The sequence below is a fragment of the Strigops habroptila genome, chromosome W, assembly GCF_004027225.2.
Source record: "Strigops habroptila isolate Jane chromosome W, bStrHab1.2.pri, whole genome shotgun sequence".
Classification (NCBI taxonomy): domain Eukaryota; kingdom Metazoa; phylum Chordata; class Aves; order Psittaciformes; family Psittacidae; genus Strigops; species Strigops habroptila.
In genome coordinates this window covers 4269356-4284492 of record NC_044301.2, presented here as the reverse complement: position 1 = coordinate 4284492, position 15137 = coordinate 4269356, and the positions used below count along the sequence as shown (strand labels likewise).

Here is a 15137-nt window from a genome sequence, read left to right as displayed (position 1 = left end):
GCTGCAAGACCAGCAAAATTGGTCCACCAGGAACATGTAATATGTGATGTTAAGAACATAGGTACTCCCCCCAACTCATTATAAAAGGGGGAAAAGGTAATCACTGAAAGAGACATCGCCATGGGGACAACTCCATGAGCACACCTTCGAGAGGACTACTCCATGAAGGACACCTCCGTAAGCACACCTTCAAGGGGACAACTCCAGAAGGACACTTCCACGAGGACACCCTCCACGAGGACACCCACCCACCTCTGATGACTACTACGGACTCTTGGGGACACTCTGCTCCAATACCGACTTCGGACCCTGGAGGACACCTGCCACCTCCGACGACGACTACGGATCCCCGGGACCACCGGTGGACCCACGGTGGTGACCATCTCTCTCTGCACCCCGAATTCTTGCTTCATTTCTATCTTTTTCCAATCTGTCCTATCGCTATCCCCTTTTATATAATAATTTCCCTTTTTATAATAATTGTCTTTTTGTAATAAACCAACTGACTGATTACAGTACTTGACCTCATTTGCATCTTCATTTCACTCTCGGGATCACGAAGGAAACGGGTCCGACACGGGTTTTCTCCAGTCGGACCCTGACAGGGGTCAATCTCATAAGTAATGAGTGATAGGACAAGAGGTAAAGGCCTCAATCTGCACCAAGGGAGGTTTAGATTGGATATTAGGAAAAATTTCTTCACCGAGAAGGTGATCAGGCATTGCAACAGGCTTCCCAGGGAAGTGGTGAATCACCATCCCTGAAAGTGTTCAAAAACGTGTAGATGAGGTCCTTAGTGACATTGTTTAGTGGTGGACTTGGCAGTCCTGAGGTAAGGGTTGGACTTGATGATCTGAAAGGTCTTTTCCAACCTAGTTGATTCTATGATTCTATGATTCTATGATACTGAATTAGAAATGCAGAACTATTAATGTATGTTAGATGAGGAGATTAAAATGTTCCCAGACTTTTTACTTCCTTGAAATGAAAAGAGATAACAATTACCTCTGTCATCTCTGGCAGGAGTATCATTCTTAATAGGTGCCACAGTTCGTCGACTCTATAAAGAAAGAAATCTCTGTTATTTGATCACCTTATTATTGAAAATGTAAACTGCAACCCCACCTCTGCTTCTTTTCAGTGAATAAAAATTACATGACATCAGCAATAGAGAGGTGACTGCTGCCAAATCCCTCAAGAGCCTAGGGTGAAGACTGTTTGAACTATACAAAACCTTTTCTATATTTTTCCTTGAGATATATTTATTTGTTATATAAATATTAGTCCCCAACTTCCTCTCTTCCAAACCTGTTGTTAGAAAATTTTTAGAAACCCCTATTCACCATAGCAAAAAGAAAGGAACAGTCATCAAGTAGCTCCACAGACACAAAAGTTAGATGTAAATATTCAAGCATAACAACATGTATAGGAGTACTGCAAGGTTGCCCAAGGAAGTTGTGAATACTCCATCCCTGGCAGTGTTCAAGGCCAGGTTGGATGGAGTCTTGGGCAACATGGCTTAGTGCAAGGTGTCCCTGCCCATCGCAGGGGGTTTGGAACTAGATGATCTTAAGGTCCTTTCCAACCCTAACTATTCTATGATTCTATGTTGCATAGGTATTACCAATCTTCATGATTTTGTTTACTTTGGCTGCTGGAGTAGGTGGTGGTGGTGTCTCTGGACTAGGTTCAATATCTTCATCATGTGCAAGATCTGGGTTAAGTGAAAATATGCTTTCCAAGTCAATCTGTGCAAAAGAATATAAAACACATTTATGAGTCTTAGAACTATACTTACCCCCTTCATTACTCCTGCTATGTTTGAGAATAAACAATAAATATATTTAGTGGTTTTACCCACAATTTGTTAATTTTATAACCTGAATGATCTTATTTTATGTTCACTAAAAACAGTGTAAGCTTTGGTCTTACTAACCCTGGTTAGTAAGTGTGTTACTGAAAGTAACACACCCTTCAGAAAAGGGTTTAATTAAAAATGACCAATAGATATTAATAATTTTGTAAAGTTATTAAATTAAAACAGAAGTATTACTGTGGTAATTTGACAATTACTGCAGAATATGAAAGACATTTTGTAACATAAAGAGAAAGAAATCTTAATTACTTGAAATTTCCCAGACAGTGCAAAAGAAACAGATTAATTTAACAATTGAAACCATGTTAAATTTATCATGCTATTTTTTGTTTCCTTGTAAGTGATTGTCATTCAAAATGCATTAAAATGTAAGGGGGGGGGACGCAGCAGGATCTTAAAAATAGCTGGCTTCAGATCTATTGAAACTCGGTTTCCTAAAAATCTTAAATAGCTTTGGTCTCTATAGACTGCTATTTTCTCTGGCCTTTCAAAGACCTCACTACTGTACAGATTCTGTGTGTCCAGAGGGATGAGCTCAGCTGATGAGATCATCAGGACATTCTCACAACTTTTTTTTCCCCTTTTTCCTGTGTTTTCACAAAACTGGTGAAGTGTAATTATTTCTGAGCTGCTTCTCCAAATCTCAGATGAAACTGGCTAACATGGTCCAAAATTTACAGGAAGAGGGAATAGCAAAGCATAACTAGAACACACACCAACAGTTTCTTAAGGAAAGCAAGGCTGGCAAATTATTGCCTAAACCAACCAACCAAACAATCAAACAAACTAGCAGTTCAATCCCTCAATAATACAAACACAAAAAGATTTCTAATCCAGCTCCCACCAGTTTCCTGTCTGAACTGCATCATTCTCCCTCTCAAAAATTTGATTTTTGTACTTGTAAAAAGGGGTAACAAGTTTAGCCTTTGTAATCTGGTTCAAAATTAAAAGATGAAAAGCACTGTTTAAAAGGTACGACACAGAGCTCAGGAAGTCAAATTTAATACAAAAGAAACCAGCATTTGCCAATAACTCCCATTCAAAACAGCCTGTAACCAAAGAACCATAAAGTAAATTAAGATTTATATTTTCTCTTTGTTTCCAGTGCAAATTCCAAAGTAATAATCATGAAGCTTACACATCTTTTAAAAGATAAAAGTTCTAAAATAATTAGGTTTACCTCTTTGCCTTTAGTATCTCCATTTTCAATCCATTCAACAGTTACACTTTCATTATCTTCATTTAGGGATGTTACCATAGCTTGGTGAATTCGGCCTAGAAAGGAAACACAAGCGATCAATTAACAGATGGCAAAATTTTCCAGAAATTATTTTAATCCCTGCACTGGGAAATGCAGATAGAGGCATGAAGAAGAGGGTTAAAAAAAAAAGAACAACAAAAAACCAAAACCAAACCAACCAACCGAACAAAAAGTGATAAATAGAAAATGATTCCTGGCCACATACTGTAAACTGGCTCAGATTTGATCCCCTAGCAGAGTCTCTAACCGGACAGTCAGCATAAAAGTGAAAAACTTGATGAACAGAAATCTGAGTAGTAAGTAAATAAAATACCATGTGAAAGCCACTCCACTTAGACTCTTCTGAGAGTCTCCCACGGGTGGGAATGTTTCCTGAGGTGCACTCCACAAAGGCTTGTTTGTCTCCTTCTAGGCTGATACATTAAATGTCCTGACATAGGAGGGAAGCCCTCTGAAATTGTATTCTGATAGCCATTTCTCGTGGGCATTCAATTAGTTGGCAATTCAACTAAAATTAAAATGCCTGCAATTTAATACAAATCATCATTTTAACAATTGCTAACATAGACTGTTAAGCTGGAGTTAAGGTGCCATTTCTATGACTTCTCCAGTGAAAGATCCAAAGCGAACAAGCCACCATAAAGTACAATAAAATCAGTAAACTTTCAGTAGGAATAAGGATTTTCCTTCTCAAATGTGTACTGCATTTTTTTAATGTCATTTGTCATACTTTATCCTATTTGCTACATGTGGTAGCAAGGTAAGTTGTTTGTAGCTTGTAGCCTGCAGCCCACACACGCCCACAGTGGCCCCCGTAGGTGTCTCTCTCTACCAGGCCACCCTCAGTCCCACCAAGCTCACCTGGGCACACCTCTGTGTGCTGACACAGCTCCCTAGCAGCTCTGCAGGACAAGCGCAGTCTAGAAATTCTCTCATCCACATACCACAGTGCACACCTTCTCCTGCAGCACCATCAGAAAAATCCACTCCTCCAATGCCAGCATGTCACAGCTGCCTGCCACCCCTGAGTCACACCCCAGAAACCACACTTCAGCACCCACTCTGAGCCACCCCCCTAGGGTGCAGCTCCAAAAGCACAAGCCAATTGTTCTGGAGCAGTCCGTGCATATGCTGCTGCTGCTGCTGGGGAACAGCTTAGGGGAGAAACACAGCATGGTCCTTATGCATCTGTCTGGGTCTCTACCTTGAATCTTCTCTTCTCCTTTCCTAAATCTCCCACCCCAGTTTTGTCCTTCGTTGATTGTTTCAAACTTCCATTTCAGGCATTTCAGTCACAATTTTACAGTTTTCCAAAGTTAATGTTTTTATACAGTCTAAGCCTCTTAGGGCCTGCTGAAGGACAGAAATGAAGGAAAACCTTACCTGGTATCCCAAATTATCTCACCTAACAGCACAAGTAACAGATGTATATTGTTAATATATTTATATTTTTTTTTATTGCAAAGGCTGCCTAAACATTCACATCTAGTTAAAATTAAGCAAAAAGAGAGGCTACAGGGAAGCATCATGGAAGGTGACAGCAAATCTGTGTAATATAACATGCAGAGGAAGAGACTAACTGAAACTCAGGCAAAGCATAGCACATGGGGGGACTTGCAGAGCTGTCAGCACCCCTGGGTTTTAGCATCTATGGTGCTTACCTCACTGGCAACAGTACATTACACACACATTTCTAACCTCTGCAATTCTTGCCTAAAGCATAAGATTCAGTCTACCACTAAAGAAGATTGAGTAGCCTTTTTTACTTATAAAGAAAAAAACCCCCAAACTTCCCCCTTTGCTTCACTTGGTTTCTTTCTTCTAGCATTTGCTAGTTTTTATTTCCCCAAATAAACCCTTCACTTTGTGCTTCCTGAGCATCCACCTCCTAGGCTTCCCAGCTGTGTGCACTGTAGGGATGGTCTGGATTCCTCACTGAGGCACTGCCAGGAGATGTGCAGGCAGGGATCACAGCTGTGCCATCCCCTCCACACACAAGCGTTCCTCTATTTCCCCTCAGCCAAATGACATTGTACAGGCACACATCCTGCCCTCAGGGCCATGCCCTAATTCTGCCGGTGGCTGGGCTGAAGCAGACTCACTGAGCATAATGTTCCCACACCTCATTTCCTCGGATGAGCATCCGTGCGTAAGTTTTCTTTGTGCAAGGTCCTCAATACACTTCTCTTAATTTTTCTGCATTTAATAACCTCTAGTGACTTAATTTGGTGCAAGAACACTCTGTCATAGAACTGTTTCAATTAGCTATCTAGCTGGTCTGTTAGCAAAGTATCAACAGAAGCCACTTTCTTCCTGTAGCAGTGGACACAAAAACTTTTCAGCACTGTGGAAAGTGGAAGACTCTTCAAGTTTACATTAGTATAATCATCTACTACTGTTTTGAGGCTTGGCCTAGCTTTCAATCCATAATCAAGAGAAAACTGATATATGAAAAACATAAATTTAGAGAAACATACATTATACAATATTATATAATCTTTTGTATGTTAACAGATTCTATAAATTTTTAAGAAAAGCACTATTCACAGCCTGTAACACTGTATTAGTCACAAAGCCATCATATAAGACCTATTACCTGTGCTCTATTACCTTTGACAGAGAATGGATAATTAAAAAAAGGTTTAATCTTTGCCATAACAAGTGAAAGGAGATAAAAGCAGGCTGATGAATGAATAGAAAGTATTGAATCATCACACAAACACAGGAAGCCAGCATGTCATAACAAAAGAATCACAATAAAATTTCCATCTCTGTGCCAAACCTTATCCTCTCCCTGGCCAAGAAAGTCAGGGTTGAATTAAAAAAACCCAAACAAACAGCAACAAAAATAAAAGTTATGTCTGTGGCAGGTACACCTGCCCTGACAAGAGCCTGGGAAAACTCCCCGTGTGCTCAGTTCTTGTCCCACCCATATGGTGGCAGTCAGGGGTTCAAGGGCAAGGAAGTTGGGGTCCTGAGCCTAGTGGGGGGCTACATGACCATATTTGACCACAGATCAGATATGACTAGGGTATAAAAGGAGCCCCGCCAGAGAGCCATTTTGAGTCGGTCCTCCTCGGAGCAGCAGGCCTGCAGTCGGGGACTCTCCCCTTGGGTCAGGACGCCATCCAAGGTAACTCCTCTAGGTTGAGAGCCCTCCCTTTTAGGTGAGTGACTGTGCATTTTGGATTATTAGCCATAAACTTTAAAAATCAGCAGTTTAGTGATGAATCCATGTGATATCCCAAATCTGTAGTTAATGTTGGTGGAGCTTTAATTGAGTTTGAACAATAAATTTCATTTATCCTCAATGTATCACTTCCATGATATTTAAATTGGCATAGTTGGCAGGATGGCCATAGATGAATTGTTATGGAGGCATGGATGTGTCCTTTCTCCCCCAGGTGTACAATGGGTGAAGGAGAAGTGGTTTGACCCACCAGTGGTCCTAGAGAAAATCGAACAGTGCTGTAGATTGGGAGAGGTGGTAAAGAGACCATGCGTGCCATCTTTGTCACGTGCTTGGTACAGGCACAGAACTACTTTGCAATGGATTATTTGGAGAAGCAGTCGGAGATGGACTGTTTAAAAGAGGAACCAAAAAGAGAAAAAGAAGGAACACATTTATTGGAACAAAGAATTGAAATTATGCTGGCATGAGCAAAAAAAAGAACAACCCCCCAATATTGTCCAAGTTCAGAAGTTGATTGTGGACACAGATCCAGAGGATTAGGATGGGGATATCTGGGGAGATTCTGATGAGAGTAGTTCTGAAGAAGTGGAGGAGCTGGAGGAAAAGAATGTGCAACCTCTCATTAAAACCGAAAGGCAGATGGGTCTGCAAGGCAGCAACCCCCGAACCACGGTCCGCACGACTCCCTGGTCGGGATCTGAGCTCAATGAATTGCAAATTAAGTTTTTGTGCAAGCCAGGTGAAACGGAAACTGAGCATTTGTGGAGAGTCAATATGATGGGGGGAGATGAGATATTACTAAGTGGGTTTTGAGGTCCAGGAGTGTTTCTGAGCAACAGACCAGTGGACAATAAGTCGATAACCTCCCAAGTGGCTTATTGGGGTGGGGGCATACACCCCAGGGAGAGAGGAGAGCATGCCACTGTTAAAGCGAAGAGAAGACTCTGGGGACACCTTATTGCGGCCTTTCAGTTCTTAAAAGGGGCCTATAAGAAAGATGGGGAGAGACTTTTTAGCGGGGTCTGTTACAACAGGACAAGGGGTAATGGTTTTAAACTAAAAGAGGAGAGATTCAGGCTGGACATGAGGAAAAAATTTTTACAGTGAGGGTGCTAAAATACTTGAACAGGTTGCCTGGAGAGGTGGTGGATGTGCCATCCCTGGAGACATTCAAGGCCAGGCTGGATGTGGTTCTGGGCAACCTGATCTAGTTGAAGATGCCCCTGCTCATTGCAGGGGGGTTGGACTAGATAACCTTTGAAGTTTCCTTCCAACCCAAATTATTCTATGATTCTATGATTTTGCCCCTCTACTCTGCTCTCATGAGACCTCACTTGGAGTACTGTGTGCAGTTCTGGTGTCCTCAACATAAGAAGGACATGGAGCTGTTGGAGCAAGTCCAGAGGAGGGCCACGAGGATGATAAGAGGGCTGGAGCACCTCCCGTATGAAGACAGGCTGAGGAAGTTGGGGCTGTTCAGCCTGGAGAAGAGAAGGCTGCGTGGAGACCTCACAGCAGCCTTCCAGTATCTGAAGGGGGTCTACAAGGATGCCAGAGAGGGACTCTTCATCAGGGACTTTAGCAGTAGGACAAGGAGTAATGGGTTTAAACATAAACAAGGGAAGTTTAGATTAGATATAAGGAAGAAGTTCTTTACTGTGAAGGTGGTGAGGCACTGGAACAGGTTGCCCAGAAAAGTGGTGAATGCTCCATCCCTGGCAGTGTTCAAGGCCAGGTTAGACAGAGCCTTGGGCGACAAGATCCCAAACCTGAACAGATTTTTTAATAGCATCATTATACCTTCTACCTTGCTATAAAATAATTGTTGCTATTGGGAGTTGTACAAAAAGATCAAGATCATCATACAGGATTACCCAGAAGACAGAGGATGGTACAGACCTCTCAACTCCAAGAAATAACAACTTCATGGAAATTGGGCTTTAAAGAAAAAAAATACAGTCCTTACCATTACAAAAATTTATTCTTATTTGCGTTTGAAGGTTAAACACTTACAGTGATATTTTGGCAAGCCTAAGGAGAGAGGAGTTGCCAGTAGGTTTTTGGACTAGATGGATTATCTTTGACCATGACCAGTTCTAGCTGCTTCAGAGAAAAGTGAAGAAAATTCTTAAGTGGGCAACTGAAAAATAACACAGCCACACGCAAGATTTCTTCCTACCCGTCAGTTAGAAGATATTTAAACTACAGACTCAGCTAGAAGAATGTCCTGGTTTCGGCTGGGATAGACTTAATTTTCTTCCTAGTAGTTGGTGCAGTGCTTTGTTTTGGCTTTAGTCTTAGAACAATGCTGACAACACACCAGTGTTTTAGTTGTTGCTAAGTAATGCTTACCCTGATCAAGGACATTTCAGTTTCTCATGCTCTGCCAGTGAGGAGGGGCATAGGAAGCCGGGAGGAAGCAGAGTCAGGACACCTGACCCAAATTTGCCAAAGATGTATTCCATACCACAGCACGTCATGCCCAGTATATAAACCGGGGGGAGTTACCTGAAAGGCCCAGATCGCTGCTTGGGTCAGTCTGGGTATCGTTCGATGGGTGGTGAGCAATTGTATTGTTCATCACTTGGGTTTATGGGGTTTTTTTCCCTTTTCCCTTTTATTTTTATATTCTCTCCCCTTGTTATTTCCATTATTATTATTATATTGTACTTTCATTATTAAACTGTTCTTATCTCATCCCCATCTTGCCGGGGGGGGGGGTGGGGGGTGTGTGTGTGAGTGAGCGGCTTCGTGGTGCTTAGCTACTGGCTGGGTTTAAACCAAGACAGTCCTTTTTGGCCCCCAATGTGGGGCACAAAGGGTTGAGATAATGACACATCTGACGAGAGTGTGTCAAAACACATTTATTTATAAGCATTCATTGTATTCAATTAATAGTTACTGGTCACAATGCTGATTTATTTGCGCTCAGAGTTGTTGCGCTTGGTCTCAGAGATTTGTTATGTCACACCTAACTTGCAGCCTGTATTCGCTGTTTTAGTGTTTATCGGCTTTGGGGCGTGGGCTAAGGTTCTCATTTTGCTGTACTTTATGATAGTGGCTTGTGATATGATAGAATTATTGATAATGAAACTGATCTGATCATTGTTCTCAGCACTGCCATCACCTCTATACTTTGGGAGCCATGTAATGGGAATTATTAATAAATAAACCTATTTTTTCCCACTTGGAGGGCCAACCTATGGAGGAGACATCCTCCCACAACTTCCCCTCCACCACCAGGCTATTTACAGTAGCATTTGAGAATTTTAAAAATTTTGAATATCCTTTGAATACCCTTAAAACCAGCCTGCTCCTTTTGCTGGGAACCAGCATGTTGTTGAATATGTTTCAGGTCTTGTTTAATGTTAAATGACTATCTAAGAATATCACAAGAGATCCTCCCCAATGATGGATAGTTATGAGTAGCAGGGTGCGTGGGATAGTATGGGCAAGTACCTAGGCCAGTGGGCCCCTCCAGTGCTTTAGAACTTCACCCCTGAACAAGTGTGAAATCCGGAAAAATTAGCAGAACACTTAGACAAGGTGTGTTGCCATCCTGGCAATACCAGAGAGGTACAAATCATGGCAACGTGCTGGGGCCTGGCCTATGCCTACAGACCCCTGCTCAACATTATCCAGTACCATCAAAGGGAAAAGGATGTCTCTGCATATGATGGCAAAGCAACAGACAACACAGCTACTCCATCCCCAGCAATGAGCAGAGCAGCTACACCAACCCTAGCAAAAAGCACAACAGCTACTACAACTCCGACAACAGACACTGCAGCCATTCCAATCCCAGTGAAAGACACTGCAGCCACTAAAACCTTGGTAGCAGGCACTGCAGCTGAACCAAAGGACCAATCCCTACCACTATCAGTTGCCCCTATACGCAAGAGGAAATGGAAACGAAAAACAACTCGTGTAGTGAAGGAGGATGAAGAAGGGCCAATACCAGAACTAGAGGAACCATTACAAGAAACAGAGGAAGAAGCAGAACAAGAGGTAACTTCTTGATCCCTGTCCTTGACTGAGCTTCTGAATATGTGAAAAGATTTCAGCCATCATCCAGGTGAGCACAATGTCACCTGGATGTTCCAATGCGGGGACAATGGGGCTAACAGTCTCAAATTAGAGGGCAAGGAAGCCAAGCACCTGAGTCAATTGCCAGGGAAGGGGGAACTGACAAAGAGATTGCAAAAAAGAAATGAATCCTCAGCCTCTGGAGGTGGCTCTTGTTAGCTGTGAAAGAAAGATATCCCTACAAGGATGATGTTATATGTTGCACAGGCAAGGGGACTACGATAGAGAAAGGCCTCCAGTACCTGAGGGAATTAGCTGTTCTAGAGATGATTTATCATAAGTCAGATGCTGGGGAGACACCCACAGACCCAGAGGAAGTCAAATGTACATGACCCATGCGGCAGAAATTTACACAGAGTGTACCATCATCTTATGCCAACTCATTGGCAACAATGAGCTGGATGGATGCAGCGGCACCAACAGTGACAATGGGACTCATTTCCGGAACAATCTTATAGACACTTGGGCCAAAGAGCATGGCATTGAGTGGGTATATCACATCCCCTACCATGCACCAGCCTCTGGGAAAATCAAACTGTACAATGGGCTGTTAAAAACTACCCTGAGAGCAATGGGTGGTGGGACTTTCAAACACTGGGATACACATTTACCAAAAGCCACCTGGATGGTCAACACTGCCAACATGGCTGGCCTAGCCCAATCAGAACTTTTACATATTGTTCCTATGGTGCACATAAAGAATTTGTTGGGGAAGACAGTCTGGGTTATTCCTGCTTCAGGTAAAGGCAAACCCACTCGTGGAATTGCTTTCACTCAGGGACCTGGATACGCTTGGTGGTTATTTTGGAACATGGGGAAGTCTCGTGTGTACCTCAAAGGGATTTAATTTTGTGTGAAAACAGCCAATGAATTCAGCTATATGCTGTTGCCTGCTATATAACACTTCTATAGCCCATCAGCTAAATGCCCGTCTCTGCCACTCTGCACTTTGAAAAGAAAATATGTGTTGTCATGATCGTCAGCAGAGAATAAAGTCATAGGAAAAGCCGGCAGCAGCAGCGAGAGTCTCCCAGTACTGTCTTTAGGTCACCATTGACTGACCCTGACTTCCCTCCAGTCATCACCCTAGCAAAGAATGAACTTTGATGAGACCAGACAAGCTCAGTAGTGACCAGATGTCGGCAGTGTCGTCAGCAGGCAACAATCCAACACTATGCTCTCAGGCCCTGAAAGACTGTTACAAGAGATGGAGCCTGACATCATGGACTGGATGAACTCAGCAAACTTTATAGGGATAGTCCATGGACAAAGGAATGATATCTGTCTCTTTGTATGTGTGTGTGTGCATATATATATCTCAAGAGACAAAAAGCGATAGTATATTAAAACATGTGGGACCGGACCATGACATGAATGGTATGGAATAACGGGTGGATACTGTCCGGGTTTCAGCTGTAATGGTTATTTTTCTCCTTCTTAGTAGCTGGTGCAGTGCTGTGTTTTCGACTTTAGTCTTAGAACAGTGCTGATAACACAACGATGTTTTTAGTTGTTGCTAAGTAATGTTTACTCTGACCAAGGACTTTCTCAGTCTCATGCTCTGCCAGGGAGGAGGGGAAGCCGGGAGGAAGCAGAGACAGGACACCTGACCCAAACAAGCCAAAGGGGTATTCCATCATGCCCAGTATATAAACTGGGTGAAGTCACCCAGAAGGCCAGATCGCTGCTCGGGTCGGGCTGGGTATCATTTGGCAGGTGGTGAGCAATTGTATTTTCCATCACTTGGGTTTATTGTATTTTTCCCCTTCCCTTTTTAGTTTTATATTTTCTCCCCTTGTTATTTCCCTCACCGTTATTATTATTAGTAGTAGTATTAGTTGTTTTGTATTATACTTTAGTTATTGGACTGTTCTTATCTCAACTCGTTGTGTTTACCTTCTTTCAATTCTCCTCCCCATCCTGCCCAGAGTGGGGGGGAAGAAGGGGGGGAGTGAGCTAGTGGCTGCATGGTTCTTAGTTAGCAGCTGGGCTTAAACCATGGCAACACTGCACTGTGATTGCTCACACAAGGACCAAGTTAAGACAAATGCTCAAAACCCTATAGTTTGAGCAACTGCTGTGAAGGCTTCCCCCTAGTACATTACTGATATGTAATATATTTAATGTGCTGTATCACATATGTAAGTGATACAGAAAAATATGTAAACCATTAACAGTAATGAAAATAAGTATTGTTATGTTCAAGAGTTACTGTCCCCACTTCTAACATTAGAAGCAAGCAGAACCCAAGGAGGTGGAGGGGAAGAAGCAAAGCATTCTCATGCCTTATTTTCTGAAGTCATACAAAACAAACAGTAAGATTTATTAGAACTTCACACAGGCTTCAGAAAAAACAGTTTTACACATTGCTACAGTGAGGTATGCTGAAACCTCAGACAGAGATCTGCAGGAGTTACGTAAATAAATGCCAGACCTATCAGGTTCTTCATGTGACACACAAGCCATTAAGCACCGAGGGGTTAGGTTTAATGTTGCGTCCAGCCAACACCAACCATTATTTTATTGTAGGGTTGAACTGCAGTATGGGACATGAGAAAACAAGCTGCATAAAGCTTGCTGGCCACTTGTTTCCTGCCTAATGACAAAACCACGCTAACTTCAGTCCCTTTGACCTCCAGGTCTTTCTTCCCATGAAAACATCTGCTTATTCTTTAGCAAGCTCCTGAACCCTGGAGAAAAACAAACAAACAAACAAAAGACTTTCTAGAAAATCCCAGCAGAACCCCACCCCTATTTAGTAGGCTTCATAGATCTCACAGAGGCCAAGAACAGATGACATTCCCACTGAAACTGAAGAGCTGAAGTCATGGGTAACTTGCCATTGATTGAGTCAGTGAACTTCCCATTTAAGTTCTCTCTTTCCAGACTAATATATATAGTTAGCACCCTAAACCTAACATACACACTTACTTTATTTACATGTATTTCTAGACAGCACCATACATCCTCCCATCGAGAGATGCTAGGCAAGATGAGAAATACTGGATCCCCAATGGAGAAATAACAACTCATGGGTGTAAATAGCAAACACTCTTCTTATATTTTAATCATAAGCAACATCTGAAATAATAACATCAAGCTTTTTTGTCAAATGATGGAAGTGTTCAAGGGCATTTCTGTCAGTGTACTGTTGTGTCATTTTTTTCAGAACACAGCTCATATGCCAGAAGAAACAAGAAGTTATTACTTTGCATTGAAGGACTTTCCTCCTTCCATCATCTCATCCTCTCCCCTAAAGGCCCTCCCACCTCCCCTCCAAAACCTCCTCAGGCTTTCTTCCCCCCCCACCTCTCTCCCCCCGCCCAAAACACCTCAACGACCCCATCCACAGCCGCCCCGCACGTCTTATTGCTCACCCCATACTTGTCCCGTTTTCCCCTCCCCCATGAGCCCATCCCATCCCTGCCCACTCACGCCCACCTCGCCCTTCTCCCTCTCATTTCAGCCCCCCCACCCCGCCGCCGCCCCTCTCTACAGTCTCCCCATCCTGCTGCAGCCTCCCCGTCCCCAGCGGCGGCCGCCTCTGCTCGCGTCCCTCGCAACCGCCCTCCGCCGCCAAGCGCGAGCGCTCCCCCGGCAACCGCAGAGCGCGCTAGGCCCGGCCACTGCCAGGCCCGGCCACTGCCAGGCCCGGCCGCTCCCCGACCCCGCGCACACGATGAGCCCCGCGCGCAACACCCTCCCCGCCCCCGCGCGCCGCAAACCGGGGCGGCGGCGCCCGGCTAAGGGCTGCTGCGGCTCCGCAAGGCCGGCCCCTCCCGCCGCCCCTGCCCCACTGACCATCGCTGCGCTTGATCTCCACGTAGATCCTTATCTGGATCTTGCCGAAGTAGGCTGCTGCCATCGCTTCATGGGGCAGCTGGGGAGATCGGAGACGGTGCCGGCCGGGCGCACAGCAGCAGCAGCGGCGACGATGGCAGCAACGACCGCAGCTGCGCCTGTGCGGCTCGCCGCAGAGTCACGGCAAGACCGGCTCACGAGGGAGGCGGAGGCAGAACCGCTGCCGCCGTCGTCCTCCACCTTTCGCGGCACCTCGGCGGTGCTGGTACAAGATGGGCGCCCCCGCTACCCTGGGGCTGCTTCCCCATTCGCTCAGGCCTGGGCTGGGAGAGGCTGTCTCAGCTGCGGGCCGCCTGTGCGAGCCTCTCCCCTTGGCCCTGTCCCCGACTTACAAACACACACATGCACTTGTTTAGCACCAGATGGTGACTGAGCTGCCTTGAAGTTTTAATGTAATAACTTAATCTACCTAATACCTGCTCATAAGGCTCCTGTGTGCCAAGTAGAGCAGCTTAGAAGCATGCTTTGTACTCCTTCCCCAACCTGCCAGCAGCTCTTCAGTTCAAGTAAAGCCATGCTGCCAACAGCATCCATCCATCTTCATCTCATGACTGCCATTATACAACTTAAATAAAAACCTGTACCTCAGGCAAGCCACACTGTTAAACACTGTCCCTTTGGTTTCTCCTCTGAGGGCAGTTCCTAACCACGGGTTTAAAATTGACCTTCCTGTACATTTTCCTAGTCATCTTGAGCAGCATCACAATAAATACACCTAAACACACAACCTCTTCTTGCCAAGCAAAGCCAGTCATTAAAAATAATCCCCCAATCCATGCTTCAACTGGTAATACATAATGACAACTGACACTGCTCCACCACCCCTAAGAGCTGCATGCTCCCACCCTCCTTGCCTCACA

At 44.2% G+C, this 15137-nt stretch overlaps 1 protein-coding gene across 1 annotated transcript in view; it reads right to left on the bottom strand.

Annotated features, from left to right (window-relative positions):
- The window catches only part of LOC115619229 (kinesin-like protein KIF2A), a 51998-nt gene extending 37717 nt beyond the window's left edge, over positions 1-14281 (bottom strand). Inside the window, exons 1-4 of the mRNA XM_030511283.1 lie at positions 14218-14281; positions 3057-3151; positions 1631-1748; positions 1006-1062 (exon numbers count right to left, since the gene is read on the bottom strand). Coding sequence (XP_030367143.1) covers positions 1006-1062; positions 1631-1748; positions 3057-3151; positions 14218-14281 — 334 coding nt within the window. The remainder of the gene's footprint in view (positions 1-1005; positions 1063-1630; positions 1749-3056; positions 3152-14217) is intronic.
- Between the last annotated feature and the right edge of the window lie 856 nt (positions 14282-15137).